This window comes from Ascaphus truei, unplaced genomic scaffold, assembly GCF_040206685.1.
Source record: "Ascaphus truei isolate aAscTru1 unplaced genomic scaffold, aAscTru1.hap1 HAP1_SCAFFOLD_1323, whole genome shotgun sequence".
NCBI classification, from domain to species: domain Eukaryota; kingdom Metazoa; phylum Chordata; class Amphibia; order Anura; family Ascaphidae; genus Ascaphus; species Ascaphus truei.
In genome coordinates this window covers 50975-69845 of record NW_027454200.1, presented here as the reverse complement: position 1 = coordinate 69845, position 18871 = coordinate 50975, and the positions used below count along the sequence as shown (strand labels likewise).

At 62.9% G+C, this 18871-nt stretch overlaps 1 protein-coding gene across 1 annotated transcript in view; it reads right to left on the bottom strand.

Moving 5' to 3' along the window:
• The window catches only part of LOC142475673 (multiple epidermal growth factor-like domains protein 8), a gene marked incomplete at its 3' end in the record, with an annotated part of 91102 nt that overhangs the window by 22481 nt on the left and 49750 nt on the right, over positions 1–18871 (bottom strand). The window contains exons 8-9 of the mRNA XM_075581448.1: positions 12746–12944; positions 4507–4642 (exon numbers count right to left, since the gene is read on the bottom strand). Of these exons, the coding sequence (XP_075437563.1) occupies positions 4507–4642; positions 12746–12944 (335 nt within the window). The remainder of the gene's footprint in view (positions 1–4506; positions 4643–12745; positions 12945–18871) is intronic.

Genomic DNA, 18871 nt, shown 5'->3' with positions numbered 1-18871 from the left:
ATCTGTGCGCAGCGCGGTGTATACCACAAGGACACCTGGGCGAGACACATACACATATATACAGGTGTGTATCTGTGCGCAGCGCGGTGTATACCACAAGGACACCTGGGCGAGACACGCATACACATATATACAGGTGTGTATCTGTGCGCAGCGCAGTGTATACCACAAGGACACCTGGGCGAGACACGCATACACATATATACAGGTGTGTATCTGTGCGCAGCGCGGTGTATACCACAAGGACACCTGGGCGAGACACGCATACACATATATACAGGTGTGTATCTGTGCGCAGCGCAGTGTATACCACAAGGACACCTGGGCGAGACACGCATACACATATATACAGGTGTGTATCTGTGCGCAGCGCGGTGTATACCACAAGGACACCTGGGCGAGACACATACACATATATACAGGTGTGTATCTGTGCGCAGCGCGGTGTATACCACAAGGACACCTGGGCGAGACACGCATACACATATATACAGGTGTGTATCTGTGCGCAGCGCGGTGTATACCACAAGGACACCTGGGCGAGACACACACATATATACAGGTGTGTATCTGTGCGCAGCGCGGTGTATACCACAAGGACACCTGGGCGAGACACATACACATATATACAGGTGTGTATCTGTGTGCAGCGCAGTGTATACCACAAGGACACCTGGGCGAGACACGCATACACATATATACAGGTGTGTATCTGTGCGCAGCGCGGTGTATACCACAAGGACACCTGGGCGAGACACGCATACACATATATACAGGTGTGTATCTGTGCGCAGCGCGGTGTATACCACAAGGACACCTGGGCGAGACACGCATACACATATATACAGGTGTGTATCTGTGCGCAGCGCGGTGTATACCACAAGGACACCTGGGCGAGACACGCATACACATATATACAGGTGTGTATCTGTGCGCAGCGCGGTGTATACCACAAGGACACCTGGGCGAGACACGCATACACATATATACAGGTGTGTATCTGTGCGCAGCGCGGTGTATACCACAAGGACACCTGGGCGAGACACGCATACACATATATACAGGTGTGTATCTGTGCGCAGCGCAGTGTATACCACAAAGACACCTGGGCGAGACACGCATACACATATATACAGGTGTGTATCTGTGCGCAGCGCGGTGTATACCACAAGGACACCTGGGCGAGACACGCATACACATATATACAGGTGTGTATCTGTGCGCAGCGCGGTGTATACCACAAGGACACCTGGGCGAGACACATACACATATATACAGGTGTGTATCTGTGCGCAGCGCGGTGTATACCACAAGGACACCTGGGCGAGACTCGCATACACATATATACAGGTGTGTATCTGTGCGCAGCGCAGTGTATACCACAAGGACACCTGTGCGAGACACGCATACACATATATACAGGTGTGTATCTGTGCGCAGCGCAGTATATACCACAAGGACACCTGGGCGAGACACGTATACACATATATACAGGTGTGTATCTGTGCGCAGCGCGGTGTATACCACAAGGACACCTGGGCGAGACACGCATGCACATATATACAGGTGTGTATCTGTGCGCAGCGCGGTGTATACCACAAGGACACCTGGGCGAGACACGCATACACATATATACAGGTGTGTATCTGTGCGCAGCGCGGTGTATACCACAAGGACACCTGGGCGAGACACATACACATATATACAGGTGTGTATCTGTGCGCAGCGCGGTGTATACCACAAGGACACCTGGGCGAGACACGCATACACATATATACAGGTGTGTATCTGTGCGCAGCGCGGTGTATACCACAAGGACACCTGGGCGAGACATGCATACACATATATACAGGTGTGTATCTGTGTGCAGCGCGGTGTATACCACAAGGACACCTGGGCGAGACACGCATACACATATATACAGGTGTGTATCTGTGCGCAGCGCAGTGTATACCACAAGGACACCTGGGCGAGACACGCATACACATATATACAGGTGTGTATCTGTGCGCAGCGCGGTGTATACCACAAGGACACCTGGGCGAGACACGCATACACATATATACAGGTGTGTATCTGTGCGCAGCGCGGTGTATACCACAAGGACACCTGGGCGAGACACATACACATATATACAGGTGTGTATCTGTGCGCAGTGCAGTGTATACCACAAGGACACCTGGGAGAGACACGCATACACATATATACAGGTGTGTATCTGTGCGCAGTGCGGTGTATACCACAAGGACACCTGGGCGAGACACGTATACACATATATACAGGTGTGTATCTGTGCGCAGCGCGGTGTATACCACAAGGACACCTGGACGAGACACATACACATATATACAGGTGTGTATCTGTGCGCAGCGCAGTGTATACCACAAGGACACCTGGGCGAGACACATACACATATATACAGGTGTGTATCTGTGCGCAGCGCAGTGTATACCACAAGGACACCTGGGCGAGACACGCATACACATATATACAGGTGTGTATCTGTGCGCAGCGCGGTGTATACCACAAGGACACCTGGGCGAGACACGCATACACATATATACAGGTGTGTATCTGTGCGCAGCGCGGTGTATACCACAAGGACACCTGGGCGAGACACGCATACACATATATACAGGTGTGTATCTGTGCGCAGCGCGGTGTATACCACAAGGACACCTGGGCGAGACACATACACATATATACAGGTGTGTATCTGTGCGCAGCGCTGTGTATACCACAAGGACACCTGGGCGAGACACGCATACACATATATACAGGTGTGTATCTGTGCGCAGCGCGGTGTATACCACAAGGACACCTGGGCGAGACACGCACACACATATATACAGGTGTGTATCTGTGCGCAGCGCGGTGTATACCACAAGGACACCTGGGCGAGACACGCATACACATATATACAGGTGTGTATCTGTGCGCAGCGCGGTGTATACCACAAGGACACCTGGGCGAGACACGCATACACATATATACAGGTGTGTATCTGTGCGCAGCGCGGTGTATACCACAAGGACACCTGGGCGAGACACGCATACACATATATACAGGTGTGTATCTGTGCGCAGCGCGGTGTATACCACAAGGACACCTGGGCGAGACACATACACATATATACAGGTGTGTATCTGTGCGCAGCGCAGTGTATACCACAAGGACACCTGGGCGAGACACGCATACACATATATACAGGTGTGTATCTGTGCGCAGCGCGGTGTATACCACAAGGACACCTGGGCGAGACACGCATACACATATATACAGGTGTGTATCTGTGCGCAGCGCAGTGTATACCATGGTCTGCGCTTGCTCCTTCCCATCCATCTCTGCGCTCCCCTCCCCCGCGCTCTCTCCCCCCATCTCTAAGCTCTCTTCTCCCCCCACACCCTGCCCCCAATCTCTAATCTCTGACTCGCTCCCTCCCCCCATCTCTGCACTCCCTTCCCCCCGTATTCCCTCCCCCCATCTCTGCACTCCCCCCCCATTGCTCCCTCCCCCCATCTCTGCACTCCCTTCCCCCCACGCTCCCTCCCCCATCTTTGCACTCCCTTCCCCCCCGCGCTCCCTCCCTTCTCCCCTGCTCCCTCTCCCCCATCTCTGCGCTCTCTCCCTCCCCGCTTTTCCTCCCTCCGCTCCCTCTCCCCATCTCTGCACTCCCTTCCCCCCCCGCGCTCCCTCCCTTCTCCCCTGCTCCCTCTCTCCCCATCTCTGCGCTCTCTCCCTCCCCGCTCTTCCTCCCTCCGCTCCCTCTCCCCCATCTCTGTGCTCCCTTCCACCGCTTCCTCCCCAACATCTCTGCGCTTCATTTCCTCCCCCCAACTCTGCGCTCCCTTCCCCCTGCTCCCTCCCCCATCTCTGCACTCCCATCCCTCTCCCCATCTCTGCGCTCCCTTCCCCCCGGTGTTCCATCCCCCCATCTATGTGCTCTCTCCCTCCCTGCTCCCTCCCCCCATCTCTACGCTCCCTCCCCATCTCTACGCTCCTCCCCCCCCGCTTCCTGACCCCATCTCTGCACTCTGTTCCCTCCCCCATCTCTGCACTCCCTTCCCCCCATATTTGCGCTCGCACCCTTCCACCCCCCTGCTCCCCCTCCCCTCATATCTGCGCTCTCTCCCTCCCCCATCTCTGCGCTCTCTCCCTCCACGCTCCTTCCCCCCCATCTCTGCGCTCTCTCCGTCCCTGCTTCATCCCCCGATCTCTGCACTCCCTACCCCCCCCCGGGCTCTCTCCCCCCATCTCTGCGCTACCTTCCCTCCCCCCATATCTGCGTTCCCTCCCCCCATCTCTGCGCTCTCTCCCTCCCCGCTCCTTGCCCCCCATCTCTGCGCTCTCTCCCTCCCCGCTCCCTCCCCCCATCTCTGCGTTCTCTCCCCCCATCTCTGCGCTCCCTTCCCTCCCCCCACCTCTGCGCTCCCTTCCCTCCCCCCATCTCTGCGCTCTCTCCCTCCCCGCTTCCTCCTTCCCCCCATCACGCCCTGCTGTCTTTACCTGATGAAGCCTCCACAGTGAGGGTCTCGCCCCCCCGCCCCATGCCACAGAAAGCCCCCAGCAGGCTGCGGTCCGACTGCAGGTGACCCGTGTCCAGGAAGGCCGGAACCCCGTCAAACACATACACAGAACTGTGCTGCAGGAGAGAGGGGGGAGAGAGAGGAGGGGGAGAGAGTGAGGAGGGGGGAGAGAGAGGAGGGGGAGAGAGAGGAGGGGGAGAGAGAAGGGGAGAGAGGGAGCGGGGGAGAGAGGAGTGAGCGGGGGAGAGAGGAGTGAGAGGGGGAGAGAGGAGTGAGAGGGGGAGAGTGAGAGGGGGGAGAGAGGAGTGAGAGGGGGAGAGAGGAGTGAGAGGGGGAGAGAGGAGTGAGAGGGGGAGAGAGGAGTGAGAGGGGGAGAGTGAGAGGGAGAGAGGAGTGAGAGGGGGAGAGAGGAGTGAGAGGAAGAGAGTGAGGAGGGGGAGAGAGAAGTGAGGGGGAGTGCAAGAGGGGGAGAGAGAGAGGGGGAGAGTGAGGCGGGGGAGAGTGAGGAGGGGAGAGTAAGGAAGGTGAGAGTGAGGAGGGGGGGGGGAGAGGAGTGAGAGGGGGGGGGAGAGAGGAGTGAGAGGGGGGAGAGAGTGAGGAAGGGGGGAGAGTGAGGAGGAGGGAGAGAGGAGTGAGAGGGGAAGAGAGGAGTGAGAGGTGGAGAGTGAGGAGGGGGAGAGAGGAGTGAGGGGGAGTGCGAGAGGGGGAGAGTGAGCAGGGGGAGAGTGAGGCAGGGGAGAGTGAGGAAGGGGAGAATGAGGAGGCGGGAGAGAGGAGAGTGAGAGGGGGAGAGAGTGAGGAAGGGAGAGAGTGAGGAAGGGGGAGAGTGAGGAAGGGGGGAGAGTGAGGAGGAGGGGAGAGTGAGGAGAGGGAGAGAGGAGTGAGAGGGGAAGAGAGGAGTGAGAGGGGGGAATGAAGAGGAGGGGGGGAGAGTGAGTAGGAGGGGAGAGTGAGGAGAGGGGGGGAGAGTGAGGAGAGGGAGAGAGGAGTGAGAGGGGGAGAGAGGAGTGAGAGGGAGAGAGAGGGAGAGTGAGAGAGTGAGAGGGGGAGAAAGGGAGAGAGGGAGAGTGAGAGGGGGAGAGAAGAGTGAGAGGGGGAGAGAAGAGTGAGAGGGGGAGAGAAGAGTGAGAGGGGGAGAGAAGAGTGAGAGGGGGAGAGAAGAGTGAGCGGGGGAGAGAAGTGTGAGCGGGGGAGAGAAGCGTGAACGGGGGAGAGAAGCGTGAGCGGGGGAGAGAAGAGTGAGCGGGGGAGAGTGAGCGGGGGAGAGAAGAGTGAGCGGGGGAGAGTGAGCGGGGGAGAGAAGAGTGAGCGGGGGAGAGAAGAGTGAGCGGGGGAGAGTGAGGAGGGGTGAGAGAGGAGTAAGAGGGGGAGAGTGAGAGGGGGGAGGGGGGAGAGTGAGAGGGAGGAGGGGGGAGAGTGAGAGGGAGGAGGGGGGAGAGTGAGAGGGAGGAGGGGGGAGAGTGAGAGGGGAGAAAGGGGCGAGAGAGAGAAGGGGAGTAGTGAAAGGGGAGAGAGGGAGGTGCATGTGGGAGCAAGTGTGTGTGTGTGGGGGGGGGGAATGAGTGTGTGGGGGGGGGGTGGTAAGTGCCTGCGGGGGAGGGGGGTGCGTGTGAGGAGGGGGGTGCGTGTGGGGAGGGGGGTGCGTGTGAGGAGGGGGGTGCGTGTGGGGAGGGGGGTGCGTGTGGGGAGGTGTGTTTGTTGGGGGGAGGTGTTTGTGGGGGGGAGGTGTGGGGGGGGGGGGTGGTGGTGGGGAGGTGTGGGGGGGGGTGGGGGCCGGGGGTGTGGGGAGGTGTGTTTGTTGGGGGGAGGTGTGTTTGTTGGGGGGAGGTGTTTGTGGGGGGAGGTGTTTGTGGGGGGAGGTGTTTGTGGGGGGAGGTGTTTGTGGGGGGAGGTGTTTGTGGGGGGGGAATGTGTGTGTGTGGGGGGGGGAGGTGTGTGGGGGGGAGGTGTGTGTTTGGAGGGAGGTGTGGGGGGGAGGGGGAGGTGTGTGTGGGGGGAGGTGTGTGGGGGGAGGTGTGTGTGTGGGGGGAGGTGTGTGGGGGGAGGTGTGTGTGTGGGGGGAGGTGTGTGGGGGGGCGTGTGTGTGGGGGGAGGTGTGTGTGTGTGGGGGAGGTGTGTGTGTGTGGGGGAGGTGTGTGTGTGGGGGAGGTGTGTGTGTGGGGGGAGGTGTGTGTGTGGGGGGGCGGTGTGTGTGGGGGGGGCGGTGTGTGTGGGGGGGGGCGGTGTGTGTGGGGGGCGGTGTGTGTGGGGAGGTGTGTGTGTGGGGGGAGGTGTGTGTGGGGGGAGGTGTGTATGGGGGGAGGTAGGTGTGTGGGGGGGAGGTGTGTGGGGGGGAGGTGTGTGGGGGGGGAGGTGTGTGGGGGGGAGGTGTGTGGGGGGGGAGGTGTGTGGGGGGGAAGGTGTATGGGGGGGGAGGTGTGTGTGGGGGAGGTGTGTGTGGGGGGGAGGTGTGTATGGGGGGGAGGTAGGCGTGTGGGGGGGGAGGTGTGTGGGGGGGAGGTGTGTGTGGGGGAGGTGTGTGTGGGGGGGTATGTGTGTGTGGGGGGGTATGTGTGTGTGGGGGGGAGGTGTGTGTTTGGGGGGAGGTGTGTGTGGGGGGAGGTGTGTGTGTGGGGGGAGGTGTGTGTGGGGGGAGGTGTGTGTGTGGGGGAGGTGTGTGTGTGGGGGAGGTGTGTGTGGGGGAGGTGTGTGTGGGAAGAAGTGTGTGGGGGAGGTGTGTGTGGGAGGAAGTGTGTGGGGGGAGGTGTGTGTGGGGGAGGTAGGCGTGTGGGGGAGGTAGGCGTGTGGGGGGGAGGTGTGGGGGGGAGGTGTGTGGGGGGGAGGTGTGTGTGTGTGTGGGGAGAGGTGTGTGGGGGAGGTGTGTGGGGGGGAGGTGTGTGGGGGGGAAGTGTGTGTGGGGGGGGGGAGGTGTGTGTGTGTGGGGGAGGTGTGTGTGGGGGAGGTGTGTGTGGGAAGAAGTGTGTGGGGGAGGTGTGTATGGGGGGGAGGTGTGTATGGGGGGGAGGTAGGCGTGTGGGGGGGAGGTGTGTGGGGGGGAGGTGTGTGTGTGGGGGGGAGGTGTGTGTGTGGTGGGAGGTGTGTGTGGGGGAGGTGTGTGTGTGGGGGGAGGTGTGTGTGGGAGGAAGTGTGTGGGGGGAGGTGTGTGTGTGGGGGGAGGTGTGTGTGTGGGGGGGAGGTGTGTGTGTGGGGGGAGGTGTGTGTGTGGGGGGAGGTGTGTGTGGGGGGGAGGTGTGTGGGGGGGAGGTGTGTGGGGGGAGGTGTGTGTGTGGGGGGAGGTGTGCGTGGGGGGGCTGTGTGTGTGGGGGAGGTGTGTGTGTGGGGGGAGGTGTGTGTGTGGGGGGAGGTGTGTATGTGTGGGGGGAGGTGTGTATGGGGGGGGGAGGTGTGTGGGGGGGAGGTGTGTGGGGGGGTGTGTGTGTGGGGGGGAGGTGTGTGGGGGGGAGGTGTGTGGGGGTGGGGGGGAGGTGTGTGTGGGGGAGGTGTGTATGGGGGGAGGTAGGCGTGTGGGGGGGGTGTGGGGGGGAGGTGTGTGTGGGGGGGGGGGTGTGGGGGGGGGGTGTGGGAGGGAGGTGTGTGGGGGGGGAGGTGTGTGTGTGGGGGGGAAGTGTGTGTGTGGTGGGAGGTGTGTGTGTGTGGGGGAGGTGTGTGTGTGTGGGGAGGTGTGTGTGGGAGGAAGTGTGTGGGGGGAGGTGTGTGTGTGTGTGGGGGAGGTGTGTGTGGGAGGAAGTGTGTGGGGGGAGGTGTGTGTGTGGGGGAGGTGTGTGTGGGGGGGAGGTGTGTGGGGGGAGGTGTGTGTGGGGGGAGGTGTGTGTGGGGGGGAGGTGTGTGTGTGCGGGGAGGTGTGTGGTGTGTGGGGAGGTGTGTGTGTGCGGGGAGGTGTGTGTGTGTGGGGGAGAGGTGTGTGTGGGGGAGGTGTGTGGGGGGGGGAGGTGTGTGGGGGGGGAGGTGTGTGGGGGGGAGGTGTGTATGGGGGGGGAGGTGTGTGTGGTGGGGAGGGGTGTGTGGGGGAGGTGTGTGTGGGAAGAAGTGTGTGGGGGAGGTGTGTGTGGGGGAGGTAGGTGTGTGTGGGGGTGGTAGGCGTGTGGGGGAGGTAGGCGTGTGGGGGGGAGGTGTGGGGGGAGGTGTGTGGGGGGGGAGGTGTGTGTGTGTGTGTGTGGGGAGAGGTGTGTGTGGGGGAGGTGTGTGGGGGGGGAGGTGTGTGGGGGGGGAAGGTGTGTGTGGGGGGGGAGGTGTGTGTGTGGGGGGGAGGTGTGTGTGTGTGGGGGAGGTGTGTGTGTGGGGGGGAGGTGTGTGTGTGGGGGAGGTGTGTGTGGGGGAGGTGTGTGTGGGAAGAAGTGTGTGGGGAGGTGTGTATGGGGGGGAGGTGTGTATGGGGGGGAGGTGTGTATGGGGGGGAGGTGTGTATGGGGGGAGGTAGGCGTGTGGGGGGGGAGGGTGTGTGGGGGGGAGGTGTGTGGGGGGAGGTGTGTGTGTGGGGGGAGGTGTGTGTGTGGGGGGAGGTGTGTGTGTGGGGGGGAGGTGTGTGTGTGGTGGGAGGTGTGTGTGGGGGAGGTGTGTGTGGGGGGGGAGGTGTGTGTGGGAGGAAGTGTGTGGGGGGAGGTGTGTGTGTGGGGGGGAGGTGTGTGTGGGGGAGCAGGTGTGTGTGGGGGGGAGGTGTGTGTGGGGGGAGGTGTGCGTGGGGGGGCTGTGTGTGTGGGGGAGGTGTGTGTGTGTGTGGGGAGGTGTGTGTGGGGGGAGGTGTGTGTGTGGGGGGAGGTGTGTGTGTGGGGGGAGGTGTGTATGGGGGGAGGTAGGTGTGTGGGGGGGAGGTGTGTGGGGGGGAGGTGTGTGGGGGGGAGGTGTGTGGGGGGGAGGTGTGTGGGGGGGAGGTGTGTGTGGGGGGGAGGTGTGTGGGGGGGAGGTGTGTGGGGGGGAGGTGTCTGGGGGGGTGTGTGGGGGGGGGAGGTGTGTGTGGGGAGGTGTGTATGGGGGGGAGGTGTGTATGGGGGGGAGGTAGGTGTGTGGGGGGGGGTGTGTGGGGGGGTGTGTGTGGGGGGGAGGTGTGTGGGGGGGGGGTGTGGGAGGGAGGTATGTGGGGGGGGGAGGTGTGTGTGTGGGGGGGAGGTGTGTGTGTGGTGGGAGGTGTGTGTGTGTGTGGGGGAGGTGTGTGTGTGTGGGGGAGGTGTGTGTGGGAGAAGTGTGTGGGGGGAGGTGTGTGGGGGAGGTGTGTGTATGGGGGAGGTGTGTGTGGGAGGAAGTGTGTGGGGGGAGGTGTGTGTATGGGGGAGGTGTGTGTGTGGGGGGGAGGTGTGTGTGGGGGGGAGGTGTGTGTGTGGGGGAGGTGTGTGTGGGGGGGAGGTGTGTGTGGGGGGAGGTGGTGTGTGGGGGGGAGGTGTGTGTGGGGGGAGGTGTGTGTGGGGGGAGGTGTGTGTGGGGGGAGGTGTGTGTGGGGGGGAGGTGTGTGTGGGGGGAGGTGTGTGTCTAGGGGGGAGGTGTGTGGGGGGAGGTGTGTGTCTAGGGGGGAGGTGTGTGGGGGGGAGGTGTGTGGGGGGAGGGGGAGGTGTGTGGGGGGAGGGGGAGGTGTGTGTGGGCGGAGATGTGTGTGGGGGGGAGGGGGAGGTGTGTGTGGGCGGAGATGTGTGTGGGGGGGAGGGGGAGGTGTGTGTGGGGGTGAAGGTGTGGGGGTGGGGGGAGGTGTGTGTGTGGGGGGATGTGTGTGGGGGGTGTGTGTGGGGAGGTGTGTGTGGGGAGGTGTGTGTGGGGAGGAGGTGTGTGTGGGGAGGTGTGTGTGGGGGGGAGGTATGTGGGGGGGAGGGGGAGGTGTGTGGGGGGGATGTGTATGTGGGGGGGAGGTGTGGGGGGGGGGGGGGGGAGGTGTGTGTGGGGGGGGGAGGTGTGGGGGGGGGGGAGGTGTGTGTGTGGGGGGAGGAGTGTGGGGGGAGGTGTGTGTGGGGAGGGGGAGGTGTGGGGGAGGTATGTGGGGGGAGGGGGAGGTGTGGGGGGAGGTATGTGGGGGGAGGGGGAGGTGTGGGGGGGAGGTGTGTGGGGGGAGGGGGAGGTGTGGGGGGGAGGGGGAGGTGTGTGTGGGGGGAGGGGGAGGTGTGTGTGGGGGGAGGTGTGTGTGTGTGTGGGGGGAGGTGTGTGTGGGGGGAGGGGGAGGTGTGTGTGGGGGGAGGTGTGTGTGTGTGTGGGGGGAGGTGTGTGGGGGGGAGGTGTGTGGGGGGGAGGTGTGTGTGGGGGGGAGGTGTGTGGGGGGGAGGTGTGTGTGGGGGGAGGTATGTGGGGGGAGGGGGAGGTGTGGGGGGGGAGGTGTGTGTGGGGGGGAGGTATGTGGGGGGAGGGGGAGGTGTGGGGGGGAGGTGTGTGTGGGGGGAGGTGTGTGGGGGGAGGTATGTGGGGGGGAGGTATGTGGGGGGGAGGGGGAGGTGTGGGGGGGAGGTGTGTGTGGGGAGAGGTGTGTGGGGGGAGGTGTGTGGGGGGAGGTGTGTGGGGGGGAGGTGTGTGGGGGGGGGGAGATGTGTGTGGGGGGAGGTGTGTGTGTGGGGGGAAGGTGTGTGTGTGTGTGTGGGGGGGAGGTGTGTGTGTGTGTGGGGGGGGGGAGGTGTGTGTGTGGGGGGAGGTGTTTGGGGGGGAGGTGTTTGGGGGGGGAGGTGTGTGGGGGGGGGTGTTTGGGGGGGAGGTGTGTGGGGGGGAGGTGTGTGGGGGGGAGGTGTGTGTGGGGGGGAGGTATGTGGGGGGAGGGGGAGGTGTGTGTGGGGGAGGTGTGTGTGGGGGGGAGGTGTGTGTGGGGGGAGATGTGTGTGGGGGGAGGTGTGTGTGTGGGGGGGAGGTGTGTGTGTGGGGAGGGAGATGTGTGTGGGGGGAGGTGTGTGTGGGGGGAAGGTGTGTGTGTGTGTGGGGGGGGGGTGTGTGTGTGTGGGGGGGGGAGGTGTGTGTGTGTGTGTGGGGGGGAGGTGTGTGTGGGGGGGAGGTGTGTGTGGGGGGAGATGTGTGTGGGGGGGAGGTGTGTGTGTGGGGGGGAGGTGTGTGGGGGGGGGAGGTGTGTGTGTGGGGAGATGTGTGTGGGGGGGGAGGTGTGTGGGGGGAGATGTGTGTGGGGGGAGGTGTGTGTGTGGGGGGGAGGTGTGTGTGTGGGGGGGAGGTGTGTGTGTGGGGGGGAGGTGTGTGTGTGGGGGGAGGTGTGTGTGGGGGGGAGGTGTGTGTGTGTGGGGGAGGTGTGTGTGTGGGGGGGAGGTGTGTGTGTGGGGGGGGAGGTGTGTGTTGGGGGGGGAGGTGTGGGGGGAGATGTGTGTGGGGGGAGATATGTGTGGGGGGAGATGTGTGTGTGTGGGGGGGAGGTGTGTGTGTGTGGGGGGGAGGTGTGTGTGTGTGGGGGGGAGGTGTGTGTGTGGGGGGGAGGGGGAGGTGTGTGTGGGGAGGTGTGTGTGTGTGGGGGGGAGGTGTGTGTGTGGGGGGGAGGTGTGTGTGTGTTTGTGTGGGGGAGGTGTGGGTGGGGGGAGATGTGTGTGGGGGGGAGGTGTGTGTGTGTGTGGGGGGGAGGTGTGTGTGTGTGTGGGGGGGAGGGGGAGGGTGTGTGTGTGTGGGGGGGAGGTGTGTGTGTGGGGGGGAGGTGTGTGTGTGGGGGGGAGGTGTGTGTGTGTGGGGGGGAGGTGTGTGTGTGGGGGGGAGGTGTGTGTGTGGGGGGGGGTGGGGGTGGGGGGGGAGGTGTGTGTGGGGGGGGAGGGTGGGGGGGAGGTGTGTGTGTGGGGGGGAGGGGGAGGTGAGGGTGGGGGGGAGGTGTGTGTGTGGGGGGGAGGGGGAGGTGTGTGTGGGGAGGAGGTGTGTGTGTGGGGGGGAGGTGTGTGTGGGGGGAGGAGGTGTGTGTGGGGGGGGAGGTGTGTGTGTGTGGGGGGGGGGGGGGGGGGTGGGGGGGGGAGGTGTGTGTGTGGGGGGGGGGGTGTGGGGGGGAGGTGTGTGTGTGGGGGGGGGGTGTGGGGGGGGAGGTGTGTGTGTGGGGAGGGTGTGGGGGGAGATGTGTGTGGGGGGAGGTGTGTGTGTGGGGGGAGGGGGAGGTGTGTGTGGGAGGAGGTGTGTGTGGGGAGGAGGTGTGTGTGTGGGGGGGAGGTGTGTGTGTGGGGGGGGAGGTGTGTGTGTGTGGGGGGGAGGTGTGTGTGTGTGGGGGGGAGGTGTGTGTGTGTGGGGGGGAGGTGTGTGTGTGTGGGGGGGAGGTGTGTGTGGGGACGTGGCCTGTAGCCTCTCACCGCACACGGGATACTGATGTCAGGCTGCAGGGTGAGGGCGAGCCTGGGACACGCGTGTTCGGGGTGACAGGGCGTAGCTTGGGGTGACACGCTCAGCACCCACAGACAGTACGAGCCTCTGGGGGACCCCAGGGCCGAAGACGAGACGCTGGGGAGCAGCTGCCGGCCCTGGCACTGCAGGTAACACGTCCCCCCATTCCTGGGGAGAGAGACACTGTCTGTCACCCGCAGAGCATCGCGTCCCAAACACAGCGCACACCCGCAGAGCATCGCATCCCAAACACAGCGCACACCCGCAGAGCATCGCGTCCTAAACACAGCGCACACCCGCAGAGCATCGCATCCCAAACACAGCGCACACCCGCAGAGCATCGCGTCCCAAACACAGCGCACACCCGCAGAGCATCGCGTCCCAAACACAGCGCACACCCGCAGAGCATCGCGTCCCAAACACAGCGCACACCCGCAGAGCATCGCGTCCCAAACACAGCGCACACCCGCAGAGCATCGCGTCCCAAACACAGCGCACACCCGCAGAGCATCGCGTCCCAAACACAGCGCACACCCGCAGAGCATCGCGTCCCAAACACAGCGCACACCCGCAGAGCATCGCGTCCCAAACACAGCGCACACCCGCAGAGCATCGCGTCCCAAACACAGCGCACACCCGCAGAGCATCGCGTCCCAAACACAGCGCACACCCGCAGAGCATCGCGTCCCAAACACAGCGCACACCCGCAGAGCATCGCGTCCCAAACACAGCGCACACCCGCAGAGCATCGCGTCCCAAACACAGCGCACACCCGCAGAGCATCGCGTCCCAAACACAGCGCACACCCGCAGAGCATCGCGTCCCAAACACAGCGCACACCCGCAGAGCATCGCGTCCCAAACACAGCGCACACCCGCAGAGCATCGCGTCCCAAACACAGCGCACACCCGCAGAGCATCGCGTCCCAAACACAGCGCACACCCGCAGAGCATCGCGTCCCAAACACAGCGCACACCCGCAGAGCATCGCGTCCCAAACACAAAGCACACCCGCAGAGCAACGCGTCCCAAACACAGCGCACACCCGCAGAGCATCGCGTCCCAAACACAGCGCACACCCGCAGAGCATCGCGTCCCAAACACAGCGCACACCCGCAGAGCATCGCGTCCCAAACACAGCGCACACCCGCAGAGCATCGCGTCCCAAACACAGCGCACACCCGCAGAGCATCGCGTCCCAAACACAGCGCACACCCGCAGAGCATCGCGTCCCAAACACAGCGCACACCCGCAGAGCATCGCGTCCCAAACACAGCGCACACCCGCAGAGCATCGCGTCCCAAACACAGCGCACACCCGCAGAGCATCGCGTCCCAAACACAGCGCACACCCGCAGAGCATCGCGTCCCAAACACAGCGCACACCCGCAGAGCATCGCGTCCCAAACACAGCGCACACCCGCAGAGCATCGCGTCCCAAACACAGCGCACACCCGCAGAGCATCGCGTCCCAAACACAGCGCACACCCGCAGAGCATCGCGTCCCAAACACAGCGCACACCCGCAGAGCATCGCGTCCCAAACACAGCGCACACCCGCAGAGCATCGCGTCCCAAACACAGCGCACACCCGCAGAGCATCGCGTCCCAAACACAGCGCACACCCGCAGAGCATCGCGTCCCAAACACAGCGCACACCCGCAGAGCATCGCGTCCCAAACACAGCGCACACCCGCAGAGCATCGCGTCCCAAACACAGCGCACACCCGCAGAGCATCGCGTCCCAAACACAGCGCACACCCGCAGAGCATCGCGTCCCAAACACAGCGCACACCCGCAGAGCATCGCGTCCCAAACACAGCGCACACCCGCAGAGCATCGCGTCCCAAACACAGCGCACACCCGCAGAGCATCGCGTCCCAAACACAGCGCACACCCGCAGAGCATCGCGTCCCAAACACAGCGCACACCCGCAGAGCATCGCGTCCCAAACACAGCGCACACCCGCAGAGCATCGCGTCCCAAACACAGCGCACACCCGCAGAGCATCGCGTCCCAAACACAGCGCACACCCGCAGAGCATCGCGTCCCAAACACAGCGCACACCCGCAGAGCATCGCGTCCCAAACACAGCGCACACCCGCACAGCATCGCGTCCCAAACACAGCGCACACCCGCAGAGCATCGCGTCCCAAACACAGCGCACACCCGCAGAGCATCGCGTCCCAAACACAGCGCACACCCGCAGAGCATCGCGTCCCAAACACAGCGCACACCCGCAGAGCATCGCGTCCCAAACACAGCGCACACCCGCAGAGCATCGCGTCCCAAACACAGCGCACACCCGCAGAGCATCGCGTCCCAAACACAGCGCACACCCGCAGAGCATCGCGTCCCAAACACAGCGCACACCCGCAGAGCATCGCGTCCCAAACACAGCGCACACCCGCAGAGCATCGCGTCCCAAACACAGCGCACACCCGCAGAGCATCGCGTCCCAAACACAGCGCACACCCGCAGAGCATCGCGTCCCAAACACAGCGCACACCCGCAGAGCATCGCGTCCCAAACACAGCGCACACCCGCAGAGCATCGCGTCCCAAACACAGCGCACACCCGCAGAACATCAAGTCCCAAACACAGCGCACACCCGCAGAGCATCGCGTCCCAAACACAGCGCAAACCCGCAGAGCAACGCGTCCCAAACACAGCGCACACCCGCAGAGCATCGCGTCCCAAACACAGCGCACACCCGCAGAGCATCGCGTCCCAAACACAGCGCACACCCGCAGAGCATCGCGTCCCAAACACAGCGCACACCCGCAGAGCATCGCGTCCTAAACACAGCGCACACCCGCAGAGCATCGCACCCCAAACACAGCGCACACCCGCAGAGCATCGCAGGCTAAACACAGCACACATTCGCAGAGCATCGCATCCCAAAGACAGCGCACACCCGCAGAGCATCGCGTCCCAAACACAGCGCACACCCGCAGAGCATCGCGTCCTAAACACAGCGCACACCCGCAGAGCATCGCGTCCCAAACACAGCGCACACCCGCAGAGCATCGCGTCCCAAACACAGCGCACACCCGCAGAGCATCGCGTCCCAAACACAGCGTTCACCCGCAGAGCATCGCGTCCTAAACACAGCGCACACCCGCAGAGCATCGCAGCCTAAACACAGCGCACACCCGCAGAGCATCGCGTCCTAAACACAGCGCACACCCGCAGAGCATCACACCCTAAACACAGCACACACCCGCAGAGCATCGCGTCCTAAACACAGCGTACACCCGCAGAGCATCGCACCCTAAACACAGCGCACACCCGCAGAGCATCGCACCCTAAACACAGCACACACCCGCAGAGCATCGCACCCTAAACACAGCGCACACCCACAGAGCATCGCACCCTAAACACAGCGCACACCCGCAGAGCATCGCACCCTAAACACAGCGCACACCCGCAGAGCATCGCACTCTAAACACAGCGCACACCCGCAGAGCATCGCACCCTAAACACAGCGCACACCCGCAGAGCATCGCACCCTAAACACAGCGCACACCCGCAGAGCATCGCACCTTAAACACAGCGCACACCCGCAGAGCATCGCACCTTAAACACAGCGCACACCGCAGAGCATCGCGTCCTAAACACAGCGCACACCCGCAGAGCATCGCGTCCTAAACACAGCGCGCACCCGCAGAGCATCGCGTCCTAAACACAGCGCACACCCGCAGAGCATCGCGTCCTAAACACAGCGCACACCCGCAGAGCATCGCATCCTAAACACAGCGCACACCCGCAGAGCATCGCGTCCCAAACACAGCACACACCCGCAGAGCATCGCACCCCAAACACAGCGCACACCCGCAGAGCATCGCGTCCCAAACACAGCGCACAACCGCAGAGCATCGCGTCCTAAACACAGAGCACACCCGCAGAGCATCGCACCCTAAACACAGCGCACACACGCAAAGCATCGCACCCTAAACACAGCGCACACCCGCAGAGCATCGCGTCCTAAACACAGCGCTCACCCGCAGAGCATCGCGTCCTAAACACAGCGCACACCCGCAGAGCATCGCGTCCTAAACACAGAGCACACCCGCAGAGCATCGCACCCTAAACACAGCGCACACCCGCAGAGCATCGCACCCTAAACACAGCGCACACCCGCAGAGCATCGCACCCTAAACACAGCGCACACCCGCAGAGCATCGCGTCCTAAACACAGCGCTCACCCGCAGAGCATCGCGTCCTAAACACAGCGCACACCCGCAGAGCATCGCACCCTAAACACAGCGCACACCCGCAGAGCATCGCGTCCTAAACACAGCGCACACCCGCAGAGCATCGCACCCTAAACACAGCGCACACCCGCAGAGCATCGCACCCTAAACACAGCGCACACCCGCAGAGCATCGCACCCTAAACACAGCGCACAGCCGCAGAGCATCGCACCCTAAACACAGCGCACACCCGTAGAGCATCGCGTCCTAAACACAGCGCACACCCGCAGAGCTTCGCACCCTAAACACAGCGCTCACCCGCAGAGCATCGCACCCTAAACACAGCGCTCACCCGCAGAGCATCGCACCCTAAACACAGCGCTCACCCGCAGAGCATCGCGTCCTAAACACAGTGCACACCCGCAGAGCATCGCACCCTAAACACAGCGCACACCCGCAGCGCATCTCACCCTAAACACAGCGCACACCCGCAGCGCATCTCACCCTAAACACAGCGCACACACGCAGAGCATCACACCCTAAACACAGCGCACACCCGCAGAGCATCGCGTCCTAAACACAGCGCACACCCGCAGAGCATCGCACCCTAAACACAGCGCACACCCGCAGAGCATCGCACCCTAAACACAGCGCACACCCGCAGAGCATCGCACCCTAAACACAGCGCACACCCGCAGAGCATCGCACCCTAAACACAGCGCACACCCGCAGAGCATCGCACCCTAAACACAGCGCACACCCGTAGAGCATCGCGTCCTAAACACAGCGCACACCCGCAGAGCTTCGCACCCTAAACACAGCGCTCACCCGCAGAGCATCGCACCCTAAACACAGCGCTCACCCGCAGAGCATCGCACCCTAAACACAGCGCTCACCCGCAGAGCATCGCGTCCTAAACACAGTGCACACCCGCAGAGCATCGCACCCTAAACACAGCGCACACCCGCAGCGCATCTCACCCTAAACACAGCGCACACCCGCAGCGCATCTCACCCTAAACACAGCGCACACACGCAGAGCATCACACCCTAAACACAGCGCACACCCGCAGAGCATCGCGTCCTAAACACAGCGCACACCCGCAGAGCATCGCACCCTAAACACAGCGCACACCCGCAGAGCATCGCACCCTAAACACAGCGCAAACTGGGGGCGCAGATTGTTTAAGGGGGGGCGCAGATTGTTTAAGGGGGGCGCAGATTGTTTAAGGGGGGCGCAGATTGTTTAAGGGGGGCGCAGATTGTTTAAGGGGGGCGCAGATTGTTTAAGGGGGGCGCAGATTGTTTAAGGGGGGGCGCAGATTGTTTAAGGGGGGCGCAGATTGTTTAAGGGGGGCGCAGATTGTTTAAGGGGGGGCGCAGATTGTTTAAGGGGGGTGCAGATTGTTTAAGGGGGGTGCAGATTGTTTAAGGGGGGCGCAGATTGTTTAAGGGGGGGCGCAGATTGTTTAAGGGGGGGCGCAGATTGTTTAAGGGGGGGCGCAGATTGTTTAAGGGGGGCGCATATTGTTTAAGGGGGGCGCAGATTGTTTAAGGGGGGGCGCAGATTATTTAAGGGGGGGCGCAGATTGTTTAAGGGGGGGCGCAGATTGTTTAAGGGGGGGCGCAGATTGTTTAAGGGGGGCGCAGATTGTTTAAGGGGGGGCGCAGATTGTTTAAGGGGGGCGCAGATTGTTTAAGGGGGGCGCAGATTGTTTAAAGGGGGGGCGCAGATTGTTTAAGGGGGGCGCAGATTGTTTAAGGGGGGCGCAGATTGTTTAAGGGGGGCGCAGATTGTTTAAGGGGGGGCGCAGATTGTTTAAGGGGGGGCGCAGATTGTTTAAGGGGGGCGCAGATTGTTTAAGGGGGGCGCAGATTGTTTAAGGGGGGCGCAGATTGTTTA